This window comes from Lontra canadensis, unplaced genomic scaffold (genome assembly GCF_010015895.1).
Source record: "Lontra canadensis isolate GAN:19392208 unplaced genomic scaffold, GSC_riverotter_1.0 scaffold179, whole genome shotgun sequence".
Taxonomy (NCBI): Eukaryota; Metazoa; Chordata; class Mammalia; order Carnivora; family Mustelidae; genus Lontra; species Lontra canadensis.
In genome coordinates, this window is record NW_022631173.1 from 3146336 (window position 1) to 3168711 (window position 22376).

Consider the following 22376-nt stretch of genomic DNA (forward strand, 5'->3'; position numbering starts at 1 on the left):
CCATGCTAAGAAGTTTGCATATTATCTTAAGAGCTGTTGGAAGCCCTTAAAGGGTTTAAGCAGGATCTGCTTGAAGGAATAAAACAAGGTATCCTGGAGCTCTCAGGCTTGCAGCAAAGACATTAAAGAGATTGAAATAATATGAGAATGAGTGAAAAAAAAGCTTTTGTTTCTGGGCTCTAAACACCCTACTCCAACGCCTCCCTGCTTGTCCTCTCTGTGCCCAGATCTCTTTCTGAAGCTTTCTTTTTCGCGTTGCCTCCTCCAGGACGCCTTCCTCAACAATTTAGTCGTCTGTGCTGCTCTCCAGCACAGCCCTGAGCATGCCATGGGCCCTGTTCCCAGCATGGCTGACCGTTTACATGTCCGTGTCCACCCTCTCTTCCTCCAAACCACCCACGGAAGGGGGCGGAAGTGGTGGGCTGGAGGGAGGGGAAGTTGCCGAATCTTCAGCGCCAAACCGGCCCCCTCCTTTCCTCCCCCACCTGGCTGGGCTCGGAGCTGGACTCTGCCACCTGCTGGCATCAACTGTAATGGCAGGCGTCTTGGGTTGGGAGAAGGCCCCTTCTGGAAAGTCTAGGCTTACACTGGATTTTCTGAAGGGTAAAACCATCACACAAGGTCTAGCTAGATGGAGGACCTGTCCAAGGCGGACTGATGATTCCGGGGGGGCAGAGCTGAGCTGGGACCAGGAGGGAGGAACTGAGTGTTGATGGAGCAGCAGCTCAGGGATGAGGACACAGAGTCCAGCCCTGTGGCACCCTGAGGCCTGAGTCTAGATCTTGGGCTCACACCAAAGCAGCAGGGGGCCCAATTTGTTACCATGAGGACCCAGGGTCATGTCCATACAGGTGGGGAGGTGATCCCCCCTCCCCAGCTGGATGAGGACGCCCAGTGAGCAGAGACCAGCCTCAAAGCCAAGTGTCCACCCACACCCCTCTTTTCCGGAACAACTTGTTTTGCTCTAAAGCTTGGGACTTTGACCTGGGAGGTGTGTTTTCCTCCTGTTGGTCATCTGATGTCCTTCCTGCTCATCCCCCTCCCTCTCTACCCCAAAACCCGGCCAGCCAGGCCCCTGGAGTCCTTGTCCTTCCCCGTATTCTTTAGGGAAGGGGGGATGCTTGGGTGAGGGAGCAAGGACCAGATACCCTGGGACTGATGGCAGAGGCTGGGCTACTTCTGGGGGGCAATCCTTAAGGGGGGCGTCCATCTCTTACTGGATGTCTCCTTCCTGGGTTTCTGGGACATCTCACTCTTCTGAGGTTTCTTCCTCCTGCTCTAACCTGCTCCTCTTCCTTTTTAAAGACCCTTATCATTGGAGTTGTGTCCTGCTCCTCACTTCTCTCCTTTCTCCTGCTCTCCTCTTGCTACACACACACATATACCACACACCACACCCATACCACACAAACACCACACACATATGTACACACACCATGGACACCATACACCACACATAGACACACACCATACACACATACCACACATACACACCACGCACACATTACACTGCACATACACATATACCACACATGCACACACACACACATACACACTCACATATATACACACATCGCACACACCACACAATATACCAGACACCACACACACACTATACACACACCACACACACACAGACACCAAACCACACACACACACACACATACACACCCCGCCCTGGGGAGACCATACATTCCTGTGCCTCAGTTACCCATGCTGTGCCACCCATGTCTCCCAGATCTAGTCCTTTACTCCAGACCCCAGATTCTGCTGCTTTCCTCCTATTTCCTTCCGGAGGATCCACAGGCACCACGAGCATCATACTCCTGAGCCTGAAGCTCACCATACCCCCACCGCTTCTGAAACTTGCTCTGGTTCCTTCAGAAGCTCTGGGCATCACCTTTGGCAACTCCCTGTCTGACCAGCCACTCCCTGCTGGTCACTGCATCCAGAAGCCGCGTCCTGTCCGCTCCATCCCCTGACCAGGGCTCAGATGCACAGCTGCGCGGCCCTGTGCTGCCGCAGCGCTGGGTGCGGGGCTGCCGTATGGCCCCCGCGCCACCCCCCACCCCGAGTAGCCCCCTTTCTCCAGCCCTTGCCCTCCCCACTCATTCCCCACCCTGGGACCAGAAGTGTTTTCTCAAATGCAGATCTGCCCACCTGACTGGCCAGCTTTAGGCTGTCCAAGAAGGCGTCCTGCTGTTTAGTAAGTTCAACTCCATTCCTTGCATTCCAATAGGTGATTCCCTGGCTGTTCATTAACATGAATGGTGCCTATGCTCGCCAAACTTTGTGCCAGAAGGTTCAGAGGACACCCAACTGGGGGTTATGGAGGGAGAACAGGACATACGTGTCTGTGTCATTCAAGTCCAAGCCAAAGCACCCCATCTTGAGATGATAGTGGGCGCTCTGCCCTCTAAAGTGCGTACTGTCCTTGAACCTGCATACATAAGGAGCAGGGGTGAGGCATGACATCCGATGGCTGCCACTGGCTGAGCCATCCTGCAATGGAAAGGGTGGCCCACAGGGTCCTGTGAACAGCAGTTCGGTGGCTTCCGTGCAGGAAGGCTGTGGAGGGACTTCCAGCCCTGACTTCTGGGGACCCTCCATTTCTGAGACTTTGCCTCAGGATGCTGGGCCCTTCTTTCCTAGTGTCTGTGGAGTCAGCCTCTCAGCCTTTTTGGCTTTCTGGGGAGGGGTGAGGCAGGGAGACCCAGCGTGACCCTCTGGCCCAGGCCTCAACAGGTCCTTGGGTCATTCTTAGCGCATGAGCTGGAGGGCCAGGTGGATCCATGTGATCCCAGTGTTTGAGGGACCAGGGGTTCAGGGCCCCACATGGGACCCTTCCATATGGGGATGTCTTTCCTTCGCCTCCACAGCAGGGCTCTCCCTTGTCTCCCTGTGATGTTGGAGGTAGATCGGGAGGTGTGTATTAATGGTCTGTGACCGAGCCTTGATCTTGTCCCAGGGAGCTTCCACCCACCTTCCAGAAGCTACATCTGGGGCTGAAAGGACAGCTGAACAGGACCAGGGCAGTTGGGCGGGTAGGGAAGGCTGGGGACAGGGCCCCTCAGGCCCTCTGGCATGATCCCCACGGGACAGGGTAGATGATAGAGCTACGAGGCTAGGCCAGGGATGGAGGGACAGAAACCCCAAGGTCTGGCCTGGCTAGGGAGGGACAGGTGAGCTGAAGAGCAGGAAATGGGCTGGGCTGTGGCGGGGAGGGTCAGTTTTGACCTTTCCCTAGCCTCTGGGGTTTTCCCCAAGCTCCTGCTCCTCGCCAGACAGCAGATTTCTTAATCCCACTGTCAGCCTTCCAAGGCACCCTGCCCATAGGAACCATAATGTGTCACTCCTCGCCTCAGAGCCCAGGCCCCCTGCCAGGAAAGGGGAACTGACACAAAAAACTGGGGAGGCCTAGGGCTTGGAGGTGAGACACCAACTCCCCTCACCGTCTCCCAGGTCCTTAGACCTGCTTTCTTGTCCAACCTTTGAAAGATGACCTCGAATGCCAGCTCGAGTGGGCAGGGCACCAACCTGGAAGGCCAGGCCTGGAAGCTCATTACCATGGGAGGGAGGGCAGTTTCTCTCCACCTCCCTTCCTTCCTCCCTCGCCTTTTTCCTTACTAGCTCCTCTCCTCCAGGGCCAGACTGAGCCAGCCGTTCCCAGGCGGACGCTGACAGGCCTCACAACTGCTCCAGAAGCCCAGAAACCAGCAGCCCGAGTGAAAGCCCAGAAGCTTCCTGCAGCCATGTCAGCCCTCATCCTGCTCCTCACTGTCCTGTTCACGGCAGTGCCACCAGCCAGCTGTCAGCAAGGTAGCCCAGGACTGGTGGTTATGGCAAGGGGGGCTGGGCTGGGTGCTGCTAACCCAGGGGTGGATGGGGTGCTTGTCTGGCTTCCCTCACCACTTTGGACACCTACAACTGGGAAGGGGAAGCAGGGACTGGGCTCGCTGGAGGAACCGCCAAAGGCAGAGACCCCCAAGCAAGGCTTCTGTCTGGGGCTTGTTTTCCAAGAGTGAGGAATGTGGGCAGCAGGGGAAACGTGTGAGCTTGGCCTGGAGCCCTAGAGGAGTTGACACCCAAGCTCTAGGAGCAGGAATTGCCAGAGAGATGGTGGGGTCCCGAGGACAGGGGGCCAGGGAGTGGGCCCGAGGGGCCCCTCATATGGCAGGTTTGTCCCAGGGGAGGGAGTATGCTGTCAAGGCTGGGCCCGTGTCTCTGGCTGAAGTCCTCATTGTTTCAACTTCCTGGGCTAGGGTGGGGTGGGGGACAGTGCCCCAGGGTGGCCCCCTTCAGAAATCTGAGCTCTCCCTCTGTCTTGCTGTGTGGCTGGGAGAAAAATCACTGCCCCTTTGTGACACTCAGTTTTCTCCTCCATAAAATGAGGACAATAGAGCCACCCTGCCTACCCAGGTGAGGGCGTGGGAAGGCTGCACAGCAGGGAGTCACCACACCCCGAGATCTGCTGTCCGCCCTGAGCTGCAGGGCCCCATCTACCTCCCAAGTCTGGGGGCTCTGCAGGTGGGATTTGGGTGCAGAGGGGACTGGCAAAGATGCTCCCCGAGTAGCTTCACAGGGACCCTGAGCTAACACGCAGGTCCACTTCCCCTCTGCCTCCCAGTCTCGGGAAACTGAAGATCAGAGGGGTTGAGTGACTTGCGTGGATCACACAGCAGAGTGAGAAGAGATGTAGCCAGGTGCACGAGCCCTGGCTCTGGGGGCCCCACACAGACCACGTTCGGCCCCTGGCTCCTGACAAAATCCAAATGCAGGGAAACAGGGGCGGTGAAACAAACAGGGTTTATTTCAGTGAGGTCAACCCCGGGAAGACAGCGGACTAGCATCTCCAGGACTGTCTGCAAAGTGCAGAAAATACTTCCAGGTTTCTCTAAGAAAACTGTGGGGCAGAAGTAGGTGGGCCCATGCAGATGGGCAGGGAAGGTCAAGGCTGTCTTTGTTTTGGGGGTCTTGCTGTCTCGGGGCCATCCTTACTGCTTGAAGGCAGAGTTTGGGTTCCCAGAACTGCCCTCGGGGTCTTTGCCTGAGTGAACAGATAAGCCAGAAAGAACTTCTTCAATGGGAAAGTTTGAGATCACTCTGGAGGGACTTGCAGTCTTTCAGGGACAGGGCTCAGGTCACCTCTCTCCTGCTGCAGGCTCTGCCCCTTGTGCTCTCTGCTCACTTCAGAGCTACGTGGGTGGAGGAGCAGGGTCCGGGGGTTCCCTGGGTGTCTGGAGGGAGTTGGCTGCAGGGTCTGGAGGAGGCAGGGAGGCGCCTCCCAGGGCTGGAGCCCTAACTCCCCATCCTTGAGTAACCACGGACAGACAGACAGACCGAGGAAACAATGGGTGTGATCCATTGTTTCCTGGGGAAACAGTGAGTCCAAAGTACTTTGTTTCAGCAAGTCTGTAACCACACTGATCCGGCCCCAGGCCCCTCCCCTTGTCCCTGTACCTGGCAGGCTCAGAGGGATCTCAGAGAAGGGGTGCAGCCTTCACAGCTGCAGGAGAGCTTTAGGGTAGACCCAAGGAAGGACTTTGAGTGAGAGTGAAGCAGAATGAGGTTTCCGATGCCCAGCCCAGGCCCCTCTAAATACAGGGTGGCACCAGGTCTGCATGTGTCTTGGCCTGGACCGAAGACCTCTGGGGGCCTCCTGTTGACCTGTCTCCTCCTGACACCCACCTGCTCCCGCCTTTCTGTTCTCATAGGCTCACAGAGCACAGTGATGCCTGGGGGAGGGGAGAGCCCTTTTGGGGTTGGCAGTGGCTGAGGGCAGAGATTTTGGGAAACGTTGAGGGTTGAAGGTGGTGTCAGAGGTCAAGAAGGAAAGAAGGTGATGAATGGGGGGGGTCTCAGCCTGGTCTCTGGTCTAGTCCTGTAGGCATCCAGCCGGAGGAGACAAAAGGGGCTCAGGTTTTGAGACTTTTTTCCTGGTCCCCCGACCTAGAGGAGAACTTGTCCTTCTGTCTTGCTTTTCCAAAGGTGTTCAGTCCCACCCCTCTCTCCGGGTGCCCCTAGCTAAGCTGCTGTGCTTGTTCTTCACTCCTGCGCCCTAACCAGTGCCAGAGAAATCTCATTACAGAACAGGATCTTCCAGATGCCAGCCCAGTCCTATCAGCTCTGGCCTTGCCAGCCTTCTGGAAGTCAGGGAGAAGGGAAGAGACACACGGCTGGCAGGGCCCGGGCTTGTCCAGAGGGCTGCCCTTTGGTCCCTGGGGCCCAGACATTCCCTAGGGGGCCCTGCATGGGACCCATGTAGAGGGGTGGGCGGGGGCTTAGGGCTGTCTCTCCTAGGCACCTCATTCCTTTTTTGAATTCCTGTTTTCCCACTGTCATCCCTTTCTGAGCTCAGTGGGGGATCAGGTGGGTCCTCCTGGCCACCCTGGCTGTCCTGGAATGTCTCGTCTGGTCCTGGCCACTGGCAGGCCGATGGCCTCTGACACAGGCTCTAGCCTTTGGGGCATGAGGCCCTTCCCTCCCCTGTTTTGTACTTGGAGCCCCTAGCCTGCTGCAGTGACTACGCCCCTCTTTCCAGGCCTGGGGAGCCTGCAGCCCTGGATGCAGGGCCTAATCGCAGTGGCTGTGTTCCTGGTGCTGGTTGCAATCGCCTTTGCTGTCAACCGCTTCTGGTGTCAGGAAGAGCCGTGAGTACCGCCCCTGGGGGCCCCAGGGGTGCCGGGGTCTGGGCTGGTGCCGGCAGGGCCGGCCCCGGGGTTGTGCCACTGCTCTAGTCATGCTGAGAAGGGTCTCGGAAGCCCAGCAGCCAGTCTGTCACTGTGTGGAAGTGACACTGAGGCCAAAGGTGTCTGGGACCAGGGCAGAGGCTCAGCGACTGCCAGACTGGGCTCTGTCGGTCCCCGCGGCTCGGTGCTCGTTCATGGTGAGCTTCCCCCAGATGTCAATGTCTCTCTCTCTCTCTGTAGAGTCAGAACACTGGCCCCACTTGTGATGGGGGGTGTGAAAACCTCTGGGAAGGAAGGTTCCATCCTTCTTCAGGGTCAGGTGCTGTGCCACATGCTGGGGTCCAGGGGGTCAGCAGGACAGACACCGAGGTGCTCCCAGGCTCCCAGACCAGAAGGCAAGGAGCAGTCACCATGCGGGGCTGGGCTGAAATGCAGCCCACTCTGTGCTCCCCAACCCAGGCCGCCCCTGCCACTGTCTCTTACGAGGGGGGCCCAGTGACCTGGGGGCCAGCTGAGGCCCCACGTGGCCCCGCGAGGAACCACGAGCCATCACGGGTGGAGAGAGGCATAGGGAGGACCAGTGAGAGACCGGCGAGGTAGGCAGGACCTGGGCCTAGAAGCAACCGATGCCCCGAACTTTGAATCCAGAGAAAGCTTGCATGCTGGTCTTGAGATGAGGAGTGGCCTGAGCAGAACCACGCTGGCGGCCCCGGGTGCATGTGTGGGGGAGGGGCAGGCGAGAAGGGCAACGACCTCCCCACCACAAGCTTGAGGTCGGGAGAGAGTCTGGCCTCTGGAGGCAGCAGAGAGCATAGAGAGGGGACCTGTCTGAGAGCTGTCCAGGGGTCCGATCCCCAGGACTTGTTGGAGGTGGACTGCTGCGTGCAGGAGGAAGGAAGGACAGGGATGGGTCCAGGCTTCTGGTGGTACTGCTCAGAGACACGGAGCCCCCGAGGCAGATCTGGAGGCAGCTGCGGAGTTAGTTTGAGACATACTGAGTCTGAGGTGCCCGTGTGGTGACCCAGGAAGGGCAAAAGCAGTGGTCAGAGTGCCGAGCTTTTGGTCAGAAAGAAGCCTCATTTTTTCACCTGAGCTAAGCTCTGCCTTGAGTGGAGGTGGACTGTGTCCACACCCGGTGCAGGGAGAGCCACGTGGACATGGGGGGGGCAGACAACAAAGCCTGTTGGGTCTTGAGCTGAAGCCAGAAGGAGAATCACAGAGGGAGGCTGAGTGGTGGTCGGGGAGCTTGGATAATTCTGCAAATCTCAGCCTGGGTCCTGAGGCCCCCACCTTAGCAGGAAGGGTGTGCAGGCCCGTGGAGCAGGGCCAGAGTCAGACCACTGACAGGGGCCCGGCTGGAGAGAGGGGCTTCTGCTAAGGCCCAGCCACAGCCCTTGGACTTGTGAGAAACAGTGCCTAGAAGAGCGCCTGCCTGGACAGGGGGAAGGAGGGAGAACAAAGAGGGTAGGGACCCAGGGGGCCCTACTGATAAGCCTCATCCACAGGGAGCCCGTGAACACGGTCATGACCATTGGAAACAAGGCAGATGGAATTCTGGTAGGAACAGATGGAAGGTACTCCTCGATGGCGGCCAGTTTCAGGTGAGGGACTGGTACGGAGCTGACCGACCACCCTGTGCTCCAGAAGGACCAGGTGCTTCTGAGAAGTGGGGTGGGAGGGGGAGGAGGACTCATGTGGGGAAGAGCTCAGTGAAGGGAGGAGGGAGGGGTGCGGTGGGGGCTTTGTGAGGATGCAGGGCTCCTGGGGGACCACCAGCTGAGCTGGGGAGAAGGCCCAGTAAGAGGGTGGGATTGGCAGGGGAAGGGGCTCAGCCAGGGGACTGGGACTCATACAGAGGGCTGGAGGGGTGCGGTGAGGCAGAGGGACTCAAGGAGGGAAGGGGACTCTGAAGGGATGAGTTGGGGAGGCAGCTCTGTGGGGAGACGGGCTCTGTGAGGGGGTTGTTCAGTGGGGGTCCAGTGGGGGAGGGGCTTAGCCTAGGAGGGAGATGGGGGCTCAGGGAGGGGTGCTGAGAGGCCTCTAGTCACGGGTGCACCTGGGACAAGATGTGGGCAGGGGAACTCCCTTCTGGCACTCAAGTACATTTATTCGGGAAGATACTGCTGTCACAGGTGCAGCAGGATAGAGCACGGAGGGGGTGATGACCCCTGTCATCCTCTTTCAGCTCGAGTGAGCATGAGAATGCCTATGAGAATGTCCCCGAGGAGGAGGAGGGCAAGGTCCAGAGCACCCCCATGTGACCGCCGCTTGCCTGTGGCCCCCAGCCTTGACCCCAGGTGCCTGTGATGGATGCCCAGCTCACCACCCAAGCCAGCCACTCCTTTGTGCAGGAACCTACAGGAAGGGGCCAACTCTCCAGCTCCACACTGCCCACCTTCCCTCCAACTGTCACCAGCCGAAGTCAGAGCTGTGTCCGGGTGGGACTCAGCAGTGGCCCTAGGGGTTCCTGCCAGGTCTCCCACCCAATTTAATTCAGAAGACCCTTCCGAAGAGGACAGTCAACTCATCACCTCCAACCCTGCCTCACATCCTCTCCCTCTTAACCGTGGAAATGGCTCTCATTTCTGTGAAATAAAGATGTTTTGTATTTCCAAGCCTGATGTTCCCACGGTTCAGAAACAGCCCCTCAGGCTTACAGCCGGGCCCAGTCTTGCTTTCTGAGTCATGACAGTCACCTCCCCAAGCCACCGTCATGGTGACTTTGGAGGATTACCCAGGAAACCCTCTCTGAGAGCCCCCTTGGGGTAGGGAGCTCACCTACTCCAGCCCTTGTTCCAGGCAGAGACCCTCCTGCCAGTGCCCCTCCCTGACTACCCTTCACAGCTATGATTCTGGGCCCTTCTTTGTTCAGTACCGATACCTGTCCCTATCCTCTGTGCTGCCTGGCTTTGTAGGTGTCTCACTTGTCCCTCATCCAGGCAGCTCCAGCTGTACTTAGGCTGTACTTGGAGTATAAGAGGTTCTTAGACAGAGCTTGCCCTAGGACGCAGGGAGCCCAGCTTTGAGTCCCTGTCCCCTGCAGCCTTACTAGGTAACTTTGGGAGTCACAGTCCTCTCTGAGCTCAGCTTCCCCTCTGGGGGTGGTGGTGGTGGTCAGTTTCATCACAAAACCAGAGTAGAATCATTCTCAGCAGTGCCCCTGACTCCCTGTCCTGAGGGGTAGGTGGAGTCAGGGAACTGGGTCCCAGGGGGAATGAAGCAGGAGGGAGGGAGGTGGGAGGAGGCGGCCCCGTCATCGGGCTGGCTGACCCTGGAGGCCCCTCGTCCCTGTGACTGTCATTCTTCTGGGAACAGACAGAATATGGGGTGACAGCCTGAGACAGGCCTAGCCAGGAGCAATCCCAGATCCAGATGAGTGTGGCTAGAGGGTAGAAGGCAGTCCACCTTGTCCTAAAGATCTCCCTCTGCTGACTGTCCCAACCAGTCATGGCCCCCTCACTTCCCCACTGTAACCTTTGCCCTGCTGTTCGGGGGTTTCAGCCAAATGCTCCAGGGAAGACCCATCTAAGATCTGATTTATCCTTTCTTACCACTGAGGTCTAACTTGTAGCCTGCAGCAGAAGGAAGAGTCCTGTGCAGAATGAAGCCAGGGTCTTTGCCCCAAGCCTTCTCTTGCCTGCTGTGTGACTCAGGATAAGTTGCTTCTCCTCTCTGAGCCTCAGCTCAGTGAATTGTGACCGTGCTCTTGTGGGCAGATGCCTTCTCACTCACTGCTGCCAGTTCCAACTCTGCATATTCCTTTTTCTTGGCTCTGCTAAGGTTCCTCTTCCTCTAGGAAGTCCTCCTTGACTAGACCAGAGGGCAGAGCCAGGAGACCAGCCTGCATAGCCTCTAACTTACTGGAGGAGGGACAGAGGTTACTAGAGGGCCTCTGCTAAGGCACAAACACGCTGTTCTTCCTTTCCAGCCTCCTTGTCTGAACCTTTCGCTGCTTGGATTGATTCTCCTTGCACAAACCTCCATTCCCTCGCTCTCACTGCTGCCCTGAGTTGTCCCTGAGGGCCTGGGGTGGGTTCATGTCTGGCCCAACACACCCTCCCAGGTAGAAGGCAGAGCTACCATCCCTCGGACTCCTTGCAGCAAGTGAAGCCTGGCCTCTCTCATCTGTGAGGCTGCCTAGCAAGGGCCAGTGGCAGTCGCTGTCCTGCCTGGTTCCTGGGGCAGGCCACCCTCTTCCCTGCCTCCGCCGCCCTGGGAGCCGCCTTAGCCCCCTCTGTACGGTGGAGGAGGCAGGGTGGTGGGAACTCCTGGATCCTTGCAGGTGCTGGACTGGTATTGACCTTCCCCCCACCCCATGTTCCTGCCCTGACAGGGGGCAGGGGGCATGGACCTGCCGGCCCCAGAGCCCCCAGCCCTTATCGCCTGTTCCCACCTGCCAGCCTGGCCAGAGGGAGGGAGGGAAAAGAGGCTGGGCCCGGGCCAGGGCGGTGCTTAATGACCCTCCGGGGCCTAATCTCAGGCTGGCAGCCGCCGAGAGGCTCAGGCTCGCTCCTGGAGGAGGCTGATAACACACCAGCTGGGCCCCCCACCATCTATCGGGGCTGCACAGCTAGTCCCAAGGGGGCGGCGATCAGGGGGCCTGGGGAACGGAGCCCCTGAGCTGGGGCGGGGAGGGAGTTGAGCCCCTCCCCCGCCAGCCCTGGGGGAGGGGATTCTCATCTCCTTGAGTGACAGGAGGAGGGACGGCGCCGCTGGAGAGGTGGGCTGGCCTGAAAGAAGCCCGGCACAGGGCCGGGGGGTGGGCCTTCACGATATCCTGCTCCCTCCCCGCCCTTTTCTCCCACTCGTCCCGGTCTCCTTTTTTGCTCTCCCACCTTTACGGATCTCTGTCTCCCTGAGTGCACCTCTTGGCCTGTTTTTATCTCCGTCTTCTAGTCTCCTCCTCCTCTTTCCTCCACCCCGAGCTAGTACTCACCACCTCCTCTTTCCCCCTGTTTCCTTTCTCTGTATCCGATGGGTTCCCCTGCGCGCCCCACCTGCCCAAGCGGCACCGTGCTGGTCCCTTGGCCCGGGACATCCCTCGGCCTCCCTCACTGGCGTTTCACTTCTTCGCGTGGCATCATCTCTCGCTGATCCCTTCACCCGTTCTCCGGCCGGAAAGCTCAGGCCGCCCAGACCCTGGCTGAACCCTTACTGCTAGAGGACAGTCTTGCTTTTCCTGGAACAGGGCTCGCACCTTTTCTCTTCTCTACCTAAAACTTGTGAATTTCACAGAGTTACCTATAGATTACATCCAGACTCAGGCACTAAAGGCTCCGACCGGCAACTGCTGAATTGGAGGTAGATTTCGGGGTGGCTTACTTCAGTTAGACTCCAAGAGGAACTTCCAATCTGGTGTTGGTTTCAAAAACAGGGCTGTGGAATTCTATCTCGAGTGTCACCTGTTATAGGACAGAGTGTCGGGTGGTTGGAATATTTTTCAAGATGATTTCCCTTAGGCTCAGAGTAACCTGAGCAGAAAGACTGCTTCAAGGAACCATCAAATCAAGACTACTGCTCTGCAGAGGTGGCATCCCCCCAGCTTAGGGTACAACTGGAGGCGGGAGTGCAGAGTGGCACTCCAGTGGTGATCCCAATCACACGCCCTCTGCCTTGTCCTCTTGGACCAAGTTCACCCGTGAGTCAGATAGTTGGAGCTGTCAGAACTTGCTCTGGGACCAGGATGGGAGGCATCTGCCTATTCTCCAGGTCTGGTCTCGGGCCTGGACCTCCCCAGCTTGGCTCTCCTCCCCCATTTCCAGTCCCCACAAGTGCACGCATTGGCCAAGATCATGAACTTGAGAATCCTACAGACTCTGGCTCATATTCCAGCTCTGTGCCTCGCCTATCAGTTGTGCCACTGGCTTGCCAATAGGATTGATTCTGCTGGGTTTTCCCTGAAGGGCTGCTGGGAGGAAATGGAGATCATGTATGCCCTTATTGCCCCTGCCACTGCCGGGCCTTCCTCTGGGCTGTTCCAGCCATCTCTGTACACACCACCCTGTGGTCTGTTTGCTTGCCAGATCTGGGAGCTCCTGGAGGGCAGGAATGGGGTCACTTTCCTCTGCATCACCAGCACCCAGGACAGGGCTGGTCTCAGAAGAAGGGAAGCTCCAGGTGTGGTGAGGAAACCCAAAGGAAGGAAGAGGTTAAACCCAGTTGTTTGTCCAGGTGTGTGCTTGTCCATATCCTTCGCACACACAGGTGCAGAAAAACACACGGGCACATGAAACACACAAGTACTCGTTCTTTCCTGCTCTCTGACTGAAGGTGACGGGGTCAGTGATGAGCCCCCTGAACATCCACACACCCCCCCCCCCCCCCCCCCCCGCCTTCTCTGTCTGCCTATGGCCTTGGCTGCCATCTGGTGGCTCCACGCTCAATAGGAAGAGCAGATCAGCAGAGCACTTTTGAACTTGAGCTTCAGGCTGTACTCTTCCCCCTTAAGTGCTGTACCAGAGGCTTTCCCATGGCATAGCTCCAGAACCCTACCACCCCCCCCGCCGCTGTCCCCCAGTTGTGCCCGCACCTTGCTCATCTTTCCCAGGAGACCTCCTGGAAAAGCAAAATAGAGAGAGCTTGATATGAGAGAGAGGGGAGGAAAGAGAAACAGAAGTTAAGGACGAGTTCTGGTGCTCTGGTATTGTTCTGAGCAAGTTGGAAGGTGGTGGAGCCTGGGACATTGCACTGGGCTGTGCAGGCCACGTCTCCACTAACCAGGCCTTGCAAGCTAGTTTGGGCCCGTGTCTGCATGAAGGGCAGGGGAGCCTTTTTCCACTCTCACCAAGGCCCCATACAGCCTAGTGAGTGGCATTGAGAATGACAGGTGCGAGGGGACAAGCAGCAGTGTGTGTGGGAGGGGGGTGGTGAGGACACATTTATGGGCATGTGGAATTGAGGAGGCCCTGGGCATGTGCAGGGATGGGCTGGAAGGCAAAGTGAGTGCACGGTTGGGTTAGCAGTCGTACCAGAGTTGGACACCCCCTGGGAGGTTAAGAGCCAGGACTGGGTCAGGCAGCCTGCATACAGCAGTGCTCAGACACGTTGTATCAAGTGACCTTGGATAAGTGAACTCAACTTATCAGGCTACAGTTCATTCTCCTGTAAACTGGGGCCAATAAATAGTATTTGTCTGGTAAGAGATGGTGTCAAGATGAAAAGAAACAATGCACAGAAACACGTTGAACAGTGCCTAGCACACAGTTCATGCACAATGAATGTTAGCTGCTGTTTTTTAATTTCTACTAGTATTCCAGGATGGGCTGAATTGTGTGCAAGACCACAGTGTGCCAGAGCTAGCAAAACCCTTAGAATCATTTAGGCCGGGTTACTAATGCTGTACTATGGAATCTGAAGCCTAAGGTCATGTACCAAGTTGGGGTGAGAGGCCGCTAGAGGCTCTGCATGGCTGGTGAGGACAGAACATGCTGGACACAGCTGCTCTTCTGGACCTCTGGAGGCCCCAGCATAACGGAGCTGCTACATGGGTTCGTTCTGCATCACTGAGGCTGGGACAGTTCTGGATGCGGACTTTGCAAATGAATAACCAGGCTCTTGACCAGTTCTAGCCATGAGCCCACATGTGGGACAGAGGTGGTGAGGACAGGTGCTATTAAGGTGGGGAAAGGGTCGGGGAGGAGAGGGACCTCCAGCAAGCAGAAGGGAGAGGGACAGAGAGGGAGGGGGAGAAGCTGATGGAAGCATCTTCCAGGCCCCAAGACCTAACAAGCTGGAACAAAAGACTAGGAAGAGCCTTCCCTCCATACGCAGAGGTAGTGCGGGCGGTGGTGCTGGTGTTCACACAGAAGCTGAGGTTTCTATGTGGCGGGAGAATGCTTTTGACTCAAGCCCCATTCTGACCCTACCAGGTGGACATAACTGGACCCATTTTCCTGGGGGAGGAAATGCAGACTCAGAAAAGGAGGAGACTTTAGTGGCACAAGCCTAATTAGGGGCATTGGGCTAGCTAAAGGCATTGGGCTCTAGGCTTTTGACTTTAAATCCATTGCTAATTCTACCCCAGCATACACCCTGTGTGTTTGTGTGTGTGTGTGAAATGGGGAGCTGAAGAAAATAGGGAGTTTGCCATTACAAAGCTTACAGCACATTTGGAAACATGTTGGGAAAGGGAAGAAGGATTGCTTCGAGTATCTAAAAGGACTAGTCCGCATTTGCCATTTCTGCCTCTATCCTTCCCACTTGCTCCTCGGCCTCCTGGCCTCGATTCCACCCCTAACACTGCAGAGACAGCTCTCGCCAAGGGCTCCAGAGTCCCATCTTCTTGTCGCAAGGTGTGTTGGTTTATCTGATCCTTCCACTCTCAACCTAATAGGATCATGCCCATTTTCTCTGGGGCACTGCTCCTGACCCCCTGCCCTCACCTTGCTGGGTTCCCACAGGATGGTGGGCTCACTTTGGCCATGGGATTGTGCTCTGGACAAGACAGTGGAGTTGGCATTCTATGAGGCAGAGATGCATCTGTCTTGTGTATTGTAGTGTCTGGGTGCCTAGCACAGGCTCAGAATACTGGGGATCCCCAGGACATGTTTGTTGAAGGAACGACATGTGGGGCCTCATCCACTCAGTTCTTTTCCATTACTGCCACGAAGTATCAACTTCCAAATCAGTCCCATTCCAGTTGCCTCCTGCACCACTCTTCCGGCACCTTAGGTCCAAATGGAATCCCAACATTTTGCCAACCTGGGTCCCCTGTCCTTGTTGGTGGTACCACCACTCCTCTGCCCAGGACAGAGACCCATCTCTTCACGCTAAATTCCCCTCCCTCAGTCCCACTCCTGCTCCTCTGCTTCTGGCCTCCAGCTCACCTGGATGTTTGCAGCCAGTTTTCCTGTCTCCCTGTTTTCACTCACATTTCATGCTCTCACCAGCTTCCACGCTGCCACAAGAGAGACTTTTCCCAAACACAGCCAGGTGAGACCCAGCCCTTTACACCTGCAAGGCAATCCCCACTGCTCTGGGCAGGTGCAGCTTCGTGTCTGTGGGCATGGGCTTGAAGCCAGACTTCCTTGGGCAAATCCCTCCCTGCCAACTTTATATTGGTGTGATGTTGGGGAAATTTGTAACAAAGGTACCTCAGTGCCTGGATCTGAAAATCAGGGGTAGAATGATGCCCATCTTATTGGGTTGCGGTGAAGAGTAAATGAGCTCATGCATGCACAGAAAGCATATAGTAAATAGTGGGTGAGCGTCCGCAACAGCCGGCATAATTTTCCTTTTCTTTGTGCCTGCAGTATCCTGAGCAGCCAGTAGATGGCCACACTGAGGTCCCTCTGTGACTTGCCGTCCTACTTCTCCAGCTTCTGTGCTCCTGCTCTTGAGGGCACACTTTACACTGCATGAGGTTCTCCAGCCTCCCGTTCCCTCTCCTCCCACAGGGCTTCACATCTTCATGCCTGTTGTTCATGTTGACAGCTCGTGTTCCTTCTGCCAGCCTCACGTCCTTCAGCTTGGCTCTCTGACACCGCCTTCCCTTTTCATGGTCCATGTCTGTGAGTTCCTGGAGAGCAGGACATCCCCTGGATATCTGGCATAATCCCTGCATAGAGCAAGGACTTGGTGTTTGTTGAGTGACTCAATATGTCAATGAGTCCCAGCTCTGCCAATTAAATCCGTTGCATGACCTTAAGCAAATCACTTCACGCCACTAGGACTTAGTTTTCCTTTCCTTAAATGGACATTAAAAAGAGGATCTGCTTCATATTTGTAGTAAGAGTCCAGCATAAGGCCCTAGCCAAAGATCTGGCATGCGGTAGCCCCACACTTGCCATGCCCAGCACCTGCCAGTCACTCAGCACATAGTCCCATTGCCCACCAGCTGGTGCCCACCTGTGCTCCCTCTTTTCACCTGGCCCAGTTGAAGGTATTAAAAATGGTTTTACTTTGGGGTGCCTGGGTGGCTCAGTTAGTGTCTGCTTTTGGCTCAGGTCATGATCCCGGGTCCAGGGATCAAGTCCTACGTCGGGCTCCTTGCTCAGTGGAGAACCTACTTCTCCCTCTTTCTCTGCAGCTCCCCCAGTTTGTGCTGTCTTGCTTTCTCTCTCTCTGTCAAATAGATAAATGATAATCTTTAAAAAATGGTTTTTACCTCTTTGCAAAGGTCCTTCTTTAACAAGTAGGGTCTAGGATTAGTCTGCAAGCCAGCTGGGTTGGGCGGACCTAGGCTTGTTTGACAGATAGTGGAGTCCAGTGAGCTCTCATTTGCCTGGAAAGAACCACCTAGTCTCCCCGTCCCTGAAGCCCCATTGTGCCTCCCAGATGACTGCATTCCCAGGTCTCTTTTCCTCCATCTACGCTTTGCTGATGTCCCAGCTCAGTCTGGGGTGGGGCTGGAGGTCTGGCTCCTGACCACTCCCCGTGGATCTCTGACAGTGCCTGTGACAGTATGAGAGTGCCTCTGTCTGGATGACCCTCATCCTTGTGCCTCTCCCATCAAAGCTCTGAAGCAATAAAACCCTTCCTCAGGACAAACACCCAGGAGTTACAAACACCCAGGAGTGGGACGACTCCATCAAAGAAGATGAGCATTTCTTTTTTTTTTTTTCAAGATTTCTTTTTTAAGTAATCTCTGCACCCAACGTGGGGCTTGAACTCACAACCCCAAGATCAAGAGTTGCCCATTCCACTGACAGAACCAGCCAGGTGCTCCAAGAATATGAGCATTTCTAAGGTTCTAATAAGTTACATGCTTTCTATTGGTTTCTGTAAGGATTGAATCCATTTATACTTAATTAGTTCTGCCACAGTATAAACAAGTAAGGGGAAGGAGAAGATTCCAGTTTGCTTTGAGCCTGAACACTTTCTAAAAGCTCATTCATAGAACACAGTGCTTTCTTTTTGCAAATGTCTGTTATCTTTTCTCCCCACTGCTTGCAACATCTTGATTAGCCACCAGATGGCAGAGCTTACACAGTCCCTGGGAAGATGGATGCTGTACCAGCAACCCGCCTTTTCCCGAGCAGAGGGAGGAGTCTGCCCAGGCTGGGAGTCTGGGTGGAGTGACCTTTGATGGGATCCCTCGCGAGTTGTGGGGGCGGACCTAATGGATAGAATCCTGTCTGGAGTACAGGACTTTGGGATTCTACAACTGGCCCTGCCCTGCCTCAACTTTAGCTGCCATTTCTTTCTTGAGAACTACCCGTATGCTCCCTGTTGTCCAAGCGTCACTGCAGAAGCGTCCATCATTGGCATTTGTGTCTCAGGCAACTGGTTGTTTTATGCAGGTCTCAGGCAATGTAAAGCCCAACACGAACGTGCAGGCTCATTGGCAATTTGACAATATGTATTAAAGTGGAGGTTTTGAGGCTGAATTTGTAAACCAGGTATGGTGAGGCAGAAAAGCCTGCTGGCCAAGGTGGATGAGTTTACTTTTGTTAAGAACTGCTTCCAGGCAGAATTTGGAGATGCTGGAAGAGAGGAGGTGGGGCAGCATGCTACTGGAGGGAGTAGCTGGTGGTGAATGAGTCTACTTCCTGTCCTTTAGTCACTGACCTGTTCACCGAGGCACTGCCCTGGTGCCTGAAAGCACACTTCATAATGGTGTTCAGGGTCATTAGGAAATGTGTTCAAAGAAGTTCAGGTAATGGGCCTGTCTCACATGTTCTGGAAAGAGAGATGAAGATCACGTCACACAAAAAGCCTATCAGTGTCTACTGGCCCCTTTTTCTACATCTCCCTGATGCTCAAATTTTATGGTGCCTTTTAGAGCTTCTTTGGGCTCTGAAGTAGAGAGATATGGTACAAAATAAATGTACAGTATAATTGTAAGTACTACAAAGTGAAGCCACCTGAAAGCACTGAAAGGAAATGGTGTGTCCAAACTGCCAACTTCCCATCAATTGTATCACGAGGCTCTACCAAAATGCTGTTTGACTTCCAGAAAATAATTCCCACTTCAGTGAACCTACTAGAGCTCCTACAATTCTTTTTTTTTAATTTTATTTTTTATAAACATATATATATTTCCCGCCCCCCCCAGGGGTACAGGTCTGTGAATCGCCAGGTTTACACACTTCACAGCACTCACCATAGCACATACCCTCCCCAATGTCCATAACCCCAACTCCTCTCCCAACCCCCCTCCCCCCAGCAACCCTCAGTTTGTTTTGTGAGATTAAGAGTCACTTATGGTTTATCTCCCTCCCAATCCCATCTTGCTTCATTTACTCTTCTCCTACCCCCTTAACCCCCCATGTTGCATCTCCCCTCCCTCATATCAGGGAGATCATATGATAATTGTCTTTCTCCGATTGACTTATTTTGCTAAGCATGATACCCTCTAGTTCCATCCACGTCGTCGCAAATGGCAAGATTTCATTTCTTTTGATGGCTGCATAGTATTCCATTGTGTATATATACCACATCTTCTTTATCCATTCGTCTGTTGATGGACATCTAGGTTCTTTCCATAGTTTGGCTATTGTAGACATTGCTGCTATAAACATTTGGGTGCACGTGCCCCTTCAGATCACTATGTTTGTATCTTTAGGGTAAATACCCAGCAGTGCAATTGCTGGGTCATAGTGTAGTTCTATTTTCAACATTTTGAGGAACCTCCATGCTGTTTTCCAGAGTGGTTGCACCAGCTTGCATTCCCACCAACAGTGTAGGAGGGTTCCCCTTTCTCCGCATCCTCGCCAGCATCTGTCATTTCCTGACTTGTTAATTTTAACCATTCTGACTGGTGTGAGGTGATATCTCACTGTGGTTTTGATTTGTATTTCCCTGATGCCGAGTGATATGGAGCACTGTTTCATGTGTCTGTTGGCCATCTGGATGTCTTCTTTGCAGAAATGTCTGTTCATGTCTTCTGCCCATTTCTTGATTGGATTATTTGTTCTTTGGGTGTTGAGTTTGCTAAGTTCTTTATAGATTCTGGACACTAGCCCTTTATCTGATATGTCCTTTGCAAATATCTTCTCCCATTCTGTCAGTTGTCTTTTGGTTTTGTTAACTGTTTCCTTTGCTGTGCAAAAGCTTTTGATCTTGATGAAATCCCAATAGTTCATTTTTGCCCTTGCTTCCCTTGCCTTTGGCGATGTTCCTAGGAAGATGTTGCTGCGGCTGAGGTCGAAGAGGTTGCTGCCTGTATTCTCCTCAAGGATTTTGATGGATTCCTTTCTCACATTGAGGTCCTTCATCCATTTTGAGTCTATTTTTGTGTGTGGTGTAAGGAAATGATCCAATTTCATTTTTCTGCATGTGGCTATCCAATTTTCCCAACACCATTTATTGAAGAGGCTGTCTTTTTTCCATTGGACATTCTTTCCTGCTTTGTCGAAGATTAGTTGACCATAGAGTTGAGGGTCTATTTCTGGGCTCTCTATTCTGTTCCATTGATCTATGTGTCTGTTTTTGTGCCAGTACCATGCTGTCTTGATGATGACAGCTTTGTAATAGAGCTTGAAGTCTGGAATTGTGATGCCACCAACTTTGGCTTTCTTTTTCAATATTCCTTTGGCTATTTGCGGTCTTTTCTGGTTCCATATAAATTTTAGGATTATTTGTTCCATTTCTTTGAAAAAAATGGATGGTACTTTGATAGGAATTGCATTAAATGTGTAGATTGCTTTAGGTAGCATAGACATTTTCACAATATTTATTCTTCCAATCCAGGAGCATGGAACATTTTTCCATTTCTTTGTGTCTTCCTCAATTTCTTTCATGAGTACTTTATAGTTTTCTGTGTATAGATTCTTAGTCTCTTTGGTTAGGTTTATTCCTAGGTATCTTATAGTTTTGGGTGCAATTGTAAATGGGATTGACTCCTTAATTTCTCTTTCTTCTGTCTTGTTGTTGGTGTAGAGAAATGCGACTGATTTCTGTGCATTGATTTTATATCCTGACACTTGACTGAATTCCTGTACAAGTTCTAGCAGTTTTGGAGTGGAGTCTTTTGGGTTTTCCACATATAGTATCATATCATCTGCGAAGAGTGATAGTTTGACTTCTTCTTTGCCGATTTGGATGCCTTTAATTTCTTTTTGTTGTCTGATTGCTGAGGCTAGGACTTCTAGTACTATGTTGAATAGCAGTGGTGATAACGGACATCCCTGCCGTGTTCCTGACCTTAGAGGAAAAGCTTTCAGTTTTTCTCCATTGAGAATGATATTTGCGGTGGGTTTTTCATAGATGGCTTTGATAATATTGAGGTATGTGCCCTCTATCCCTACACTTTGAAGAGTTTTGATCAGGAAGGGATGCTGTACTTTGTCAAATGCTTTTTCAGCATCTATGGAGAGTATCATATGGTTCCTGTTCTTTCTTTTATTAATGTGTTGTATCACATTGATTGATTTGCGGATGTTGAACCAACCTTGCAGCCCTGGAATAAATCCCACTTGGTCGTGGTGAATAATCTTTTTAATGTACTGTTGAATCCTATTGGCTAGTATTTTGGTGAGAATTTTCACATCTGTGTTCATCAAGGATATTGGTCTGTAGTTCTCTTTTTTGATGGGATCCTTGTCTGGTTTTGGGATCAAGGTGATGCTGGCCTCATAAAATGAGTTTGGAAGTTTTCCTTCCATTTCTATTTTTTGGAACAGTTTCAGGAGAATAGGAATTAGTTCTTCTTTAAATGTTTGGTAGAATTCCCCCGGAAAGCCATCTGGCCCTGGGCTTTTGTTTGTTTGGAGATTTTTGATGACTGTTTCAATCTCCTTACTGGTTATGGGTCTGTTCAGGTTTCTATTTCTTCCTGGTTCAGTTGTGGTAGTTTATATGTCTCTAGGAATGCATCCATTTCTTCCAGATTGTCAAATTTGTTGGCATAGAGTTGCTCATAATATGTTCTTATAATTGTTTGTATTTCTTTGGTGTTAGTTGTGATCTCTCCTCTTTCATTCATGATTTTATTTATTTGGGTCCTTTCTCTTTTCTTTTTGATAAGTCTGGCCAGGGGTTTATCAATCTTATTAATTCTTTCAAAGAACCAGCTCCTAGTTTCGTTGATTTGTTCTATTGTTTTTTTGGTTTCTATTTCATTGATTTCTGCTCTGATCTTTATGATTTCTCTTCTCCTGCTGGGTTTAGGGTTTCTTTCTTGTTCTTTCTCCAGCTCCTTTAGGTGTAGGGTTAGGTTGTGTACCTGAGACCTTTCTTGTTTCTTGAGAAAGGCTTGTACCACTATATATTTTCCTCTCAGGACTGCCTTTGTTGTGTCCCACAGATTTTGAAACGTTGTATTTTCATTATCATTTGTTTCCATGAATTTTTTCAATTCTTCTTTAATTTCCTGGTTGACCCATTCATTCTTTAGAAGGATGCTGTTTAGTCTCCATGTATTTGGGTTCTTTCCAAATTTTCTCTTGTAATTGAGTTCTAGCTTCAGAGCATTGTGGTCTGAAAATATGCAGGGAATGATCCCAATCTTTTGATACTGGCTGAGACCTGATTTAGGACCAAGGATGTGATCTATTCTGGAGAATGTTCCATGGGCACTAGTGAAGAATGTGCATTCTGTTGCTTTGGGATGAAATGTTCTGAATATATCTGTGATATCCATCTGGTCCAGCGTGTCATTTAAGGCCTTTATTTCCTTGTTGATCTTTTGTTTGGATGATCTGTCCATTTCAGTGAGGGGAGTGTTAAAGTCCCCTACTATTATTGTATTATTGTTGATGTGTTTCTTTGATTTTGTTATTAATTGGTTTATATAGTTGGCTGCTC

The 22376-nt window shown here is 52.8% G+C and overlaps 1 protein-coding gene across 2 annotated transcripts; it reads left to right on the plus strand.

Annotated features, from left to right (window-relative positions):
- The first annotated feature begins 3608 nt into the window (after positions 1-3608).
- PDZK1IP1 (PDZK1 interacting protein 1) lies at positions 3609-9304 on the plus strand. 2 transcript variants are annotated; one of them, XM_032846668.1, is made up of 4 exons: positions 3609-3819; positions 6542-6650; positions 8195-8290; positions 8875-9304. In XM_032846668.1, the coding sequence occupies exons 1-4, from the start codon at positions 3753-3755 to the stop codon at positions 8948-8950; spliced, it is 348 nt and encodes a 115-aa protein (XP_032702559.1). In that variant the 5' UTR covers positions 3609-3752; the 3' UTR covers positions 8951-9304. The 2 variants fall into 2 exon arrangements, with proteins under 2 accessions (XP_032702559.1, XP_032702560.1); XM_032846669.1 differs by lacking the exon at positions 3609-3819 and adding an exon at positions 5552-5615 and having other exon boundaries at positions 8875-8983.
- Positions 9305-22376: the final 13072 nt, after the last annotated feature.

Bases quoted from the DNA above. Each gene is read 5' to 3' on its own strand.
- PDZK1IP1 (XM_032846668.1), top strand. From the start codon at position 3,753: ATGTCAGCCCTCATCCTGCTCCTCACTGTCCTGTTCACGGCAGTGCCA. The intron at 3,820-6,541 runs GTAGCCCAGGAC...CCCTCTTTCCAG, and splicing joins ACCAGCCAGCTGTCAGCAAG to GCCTGGGGAGCCTGCAGCCC. The intron at 6,651-8,194 runs GTGAGTACCGCC...CCTCATCCACAG, and splicing joins TTCTGGTGTCAGGAAGAGCC to GGAGCCCGTGAACACGGTCA.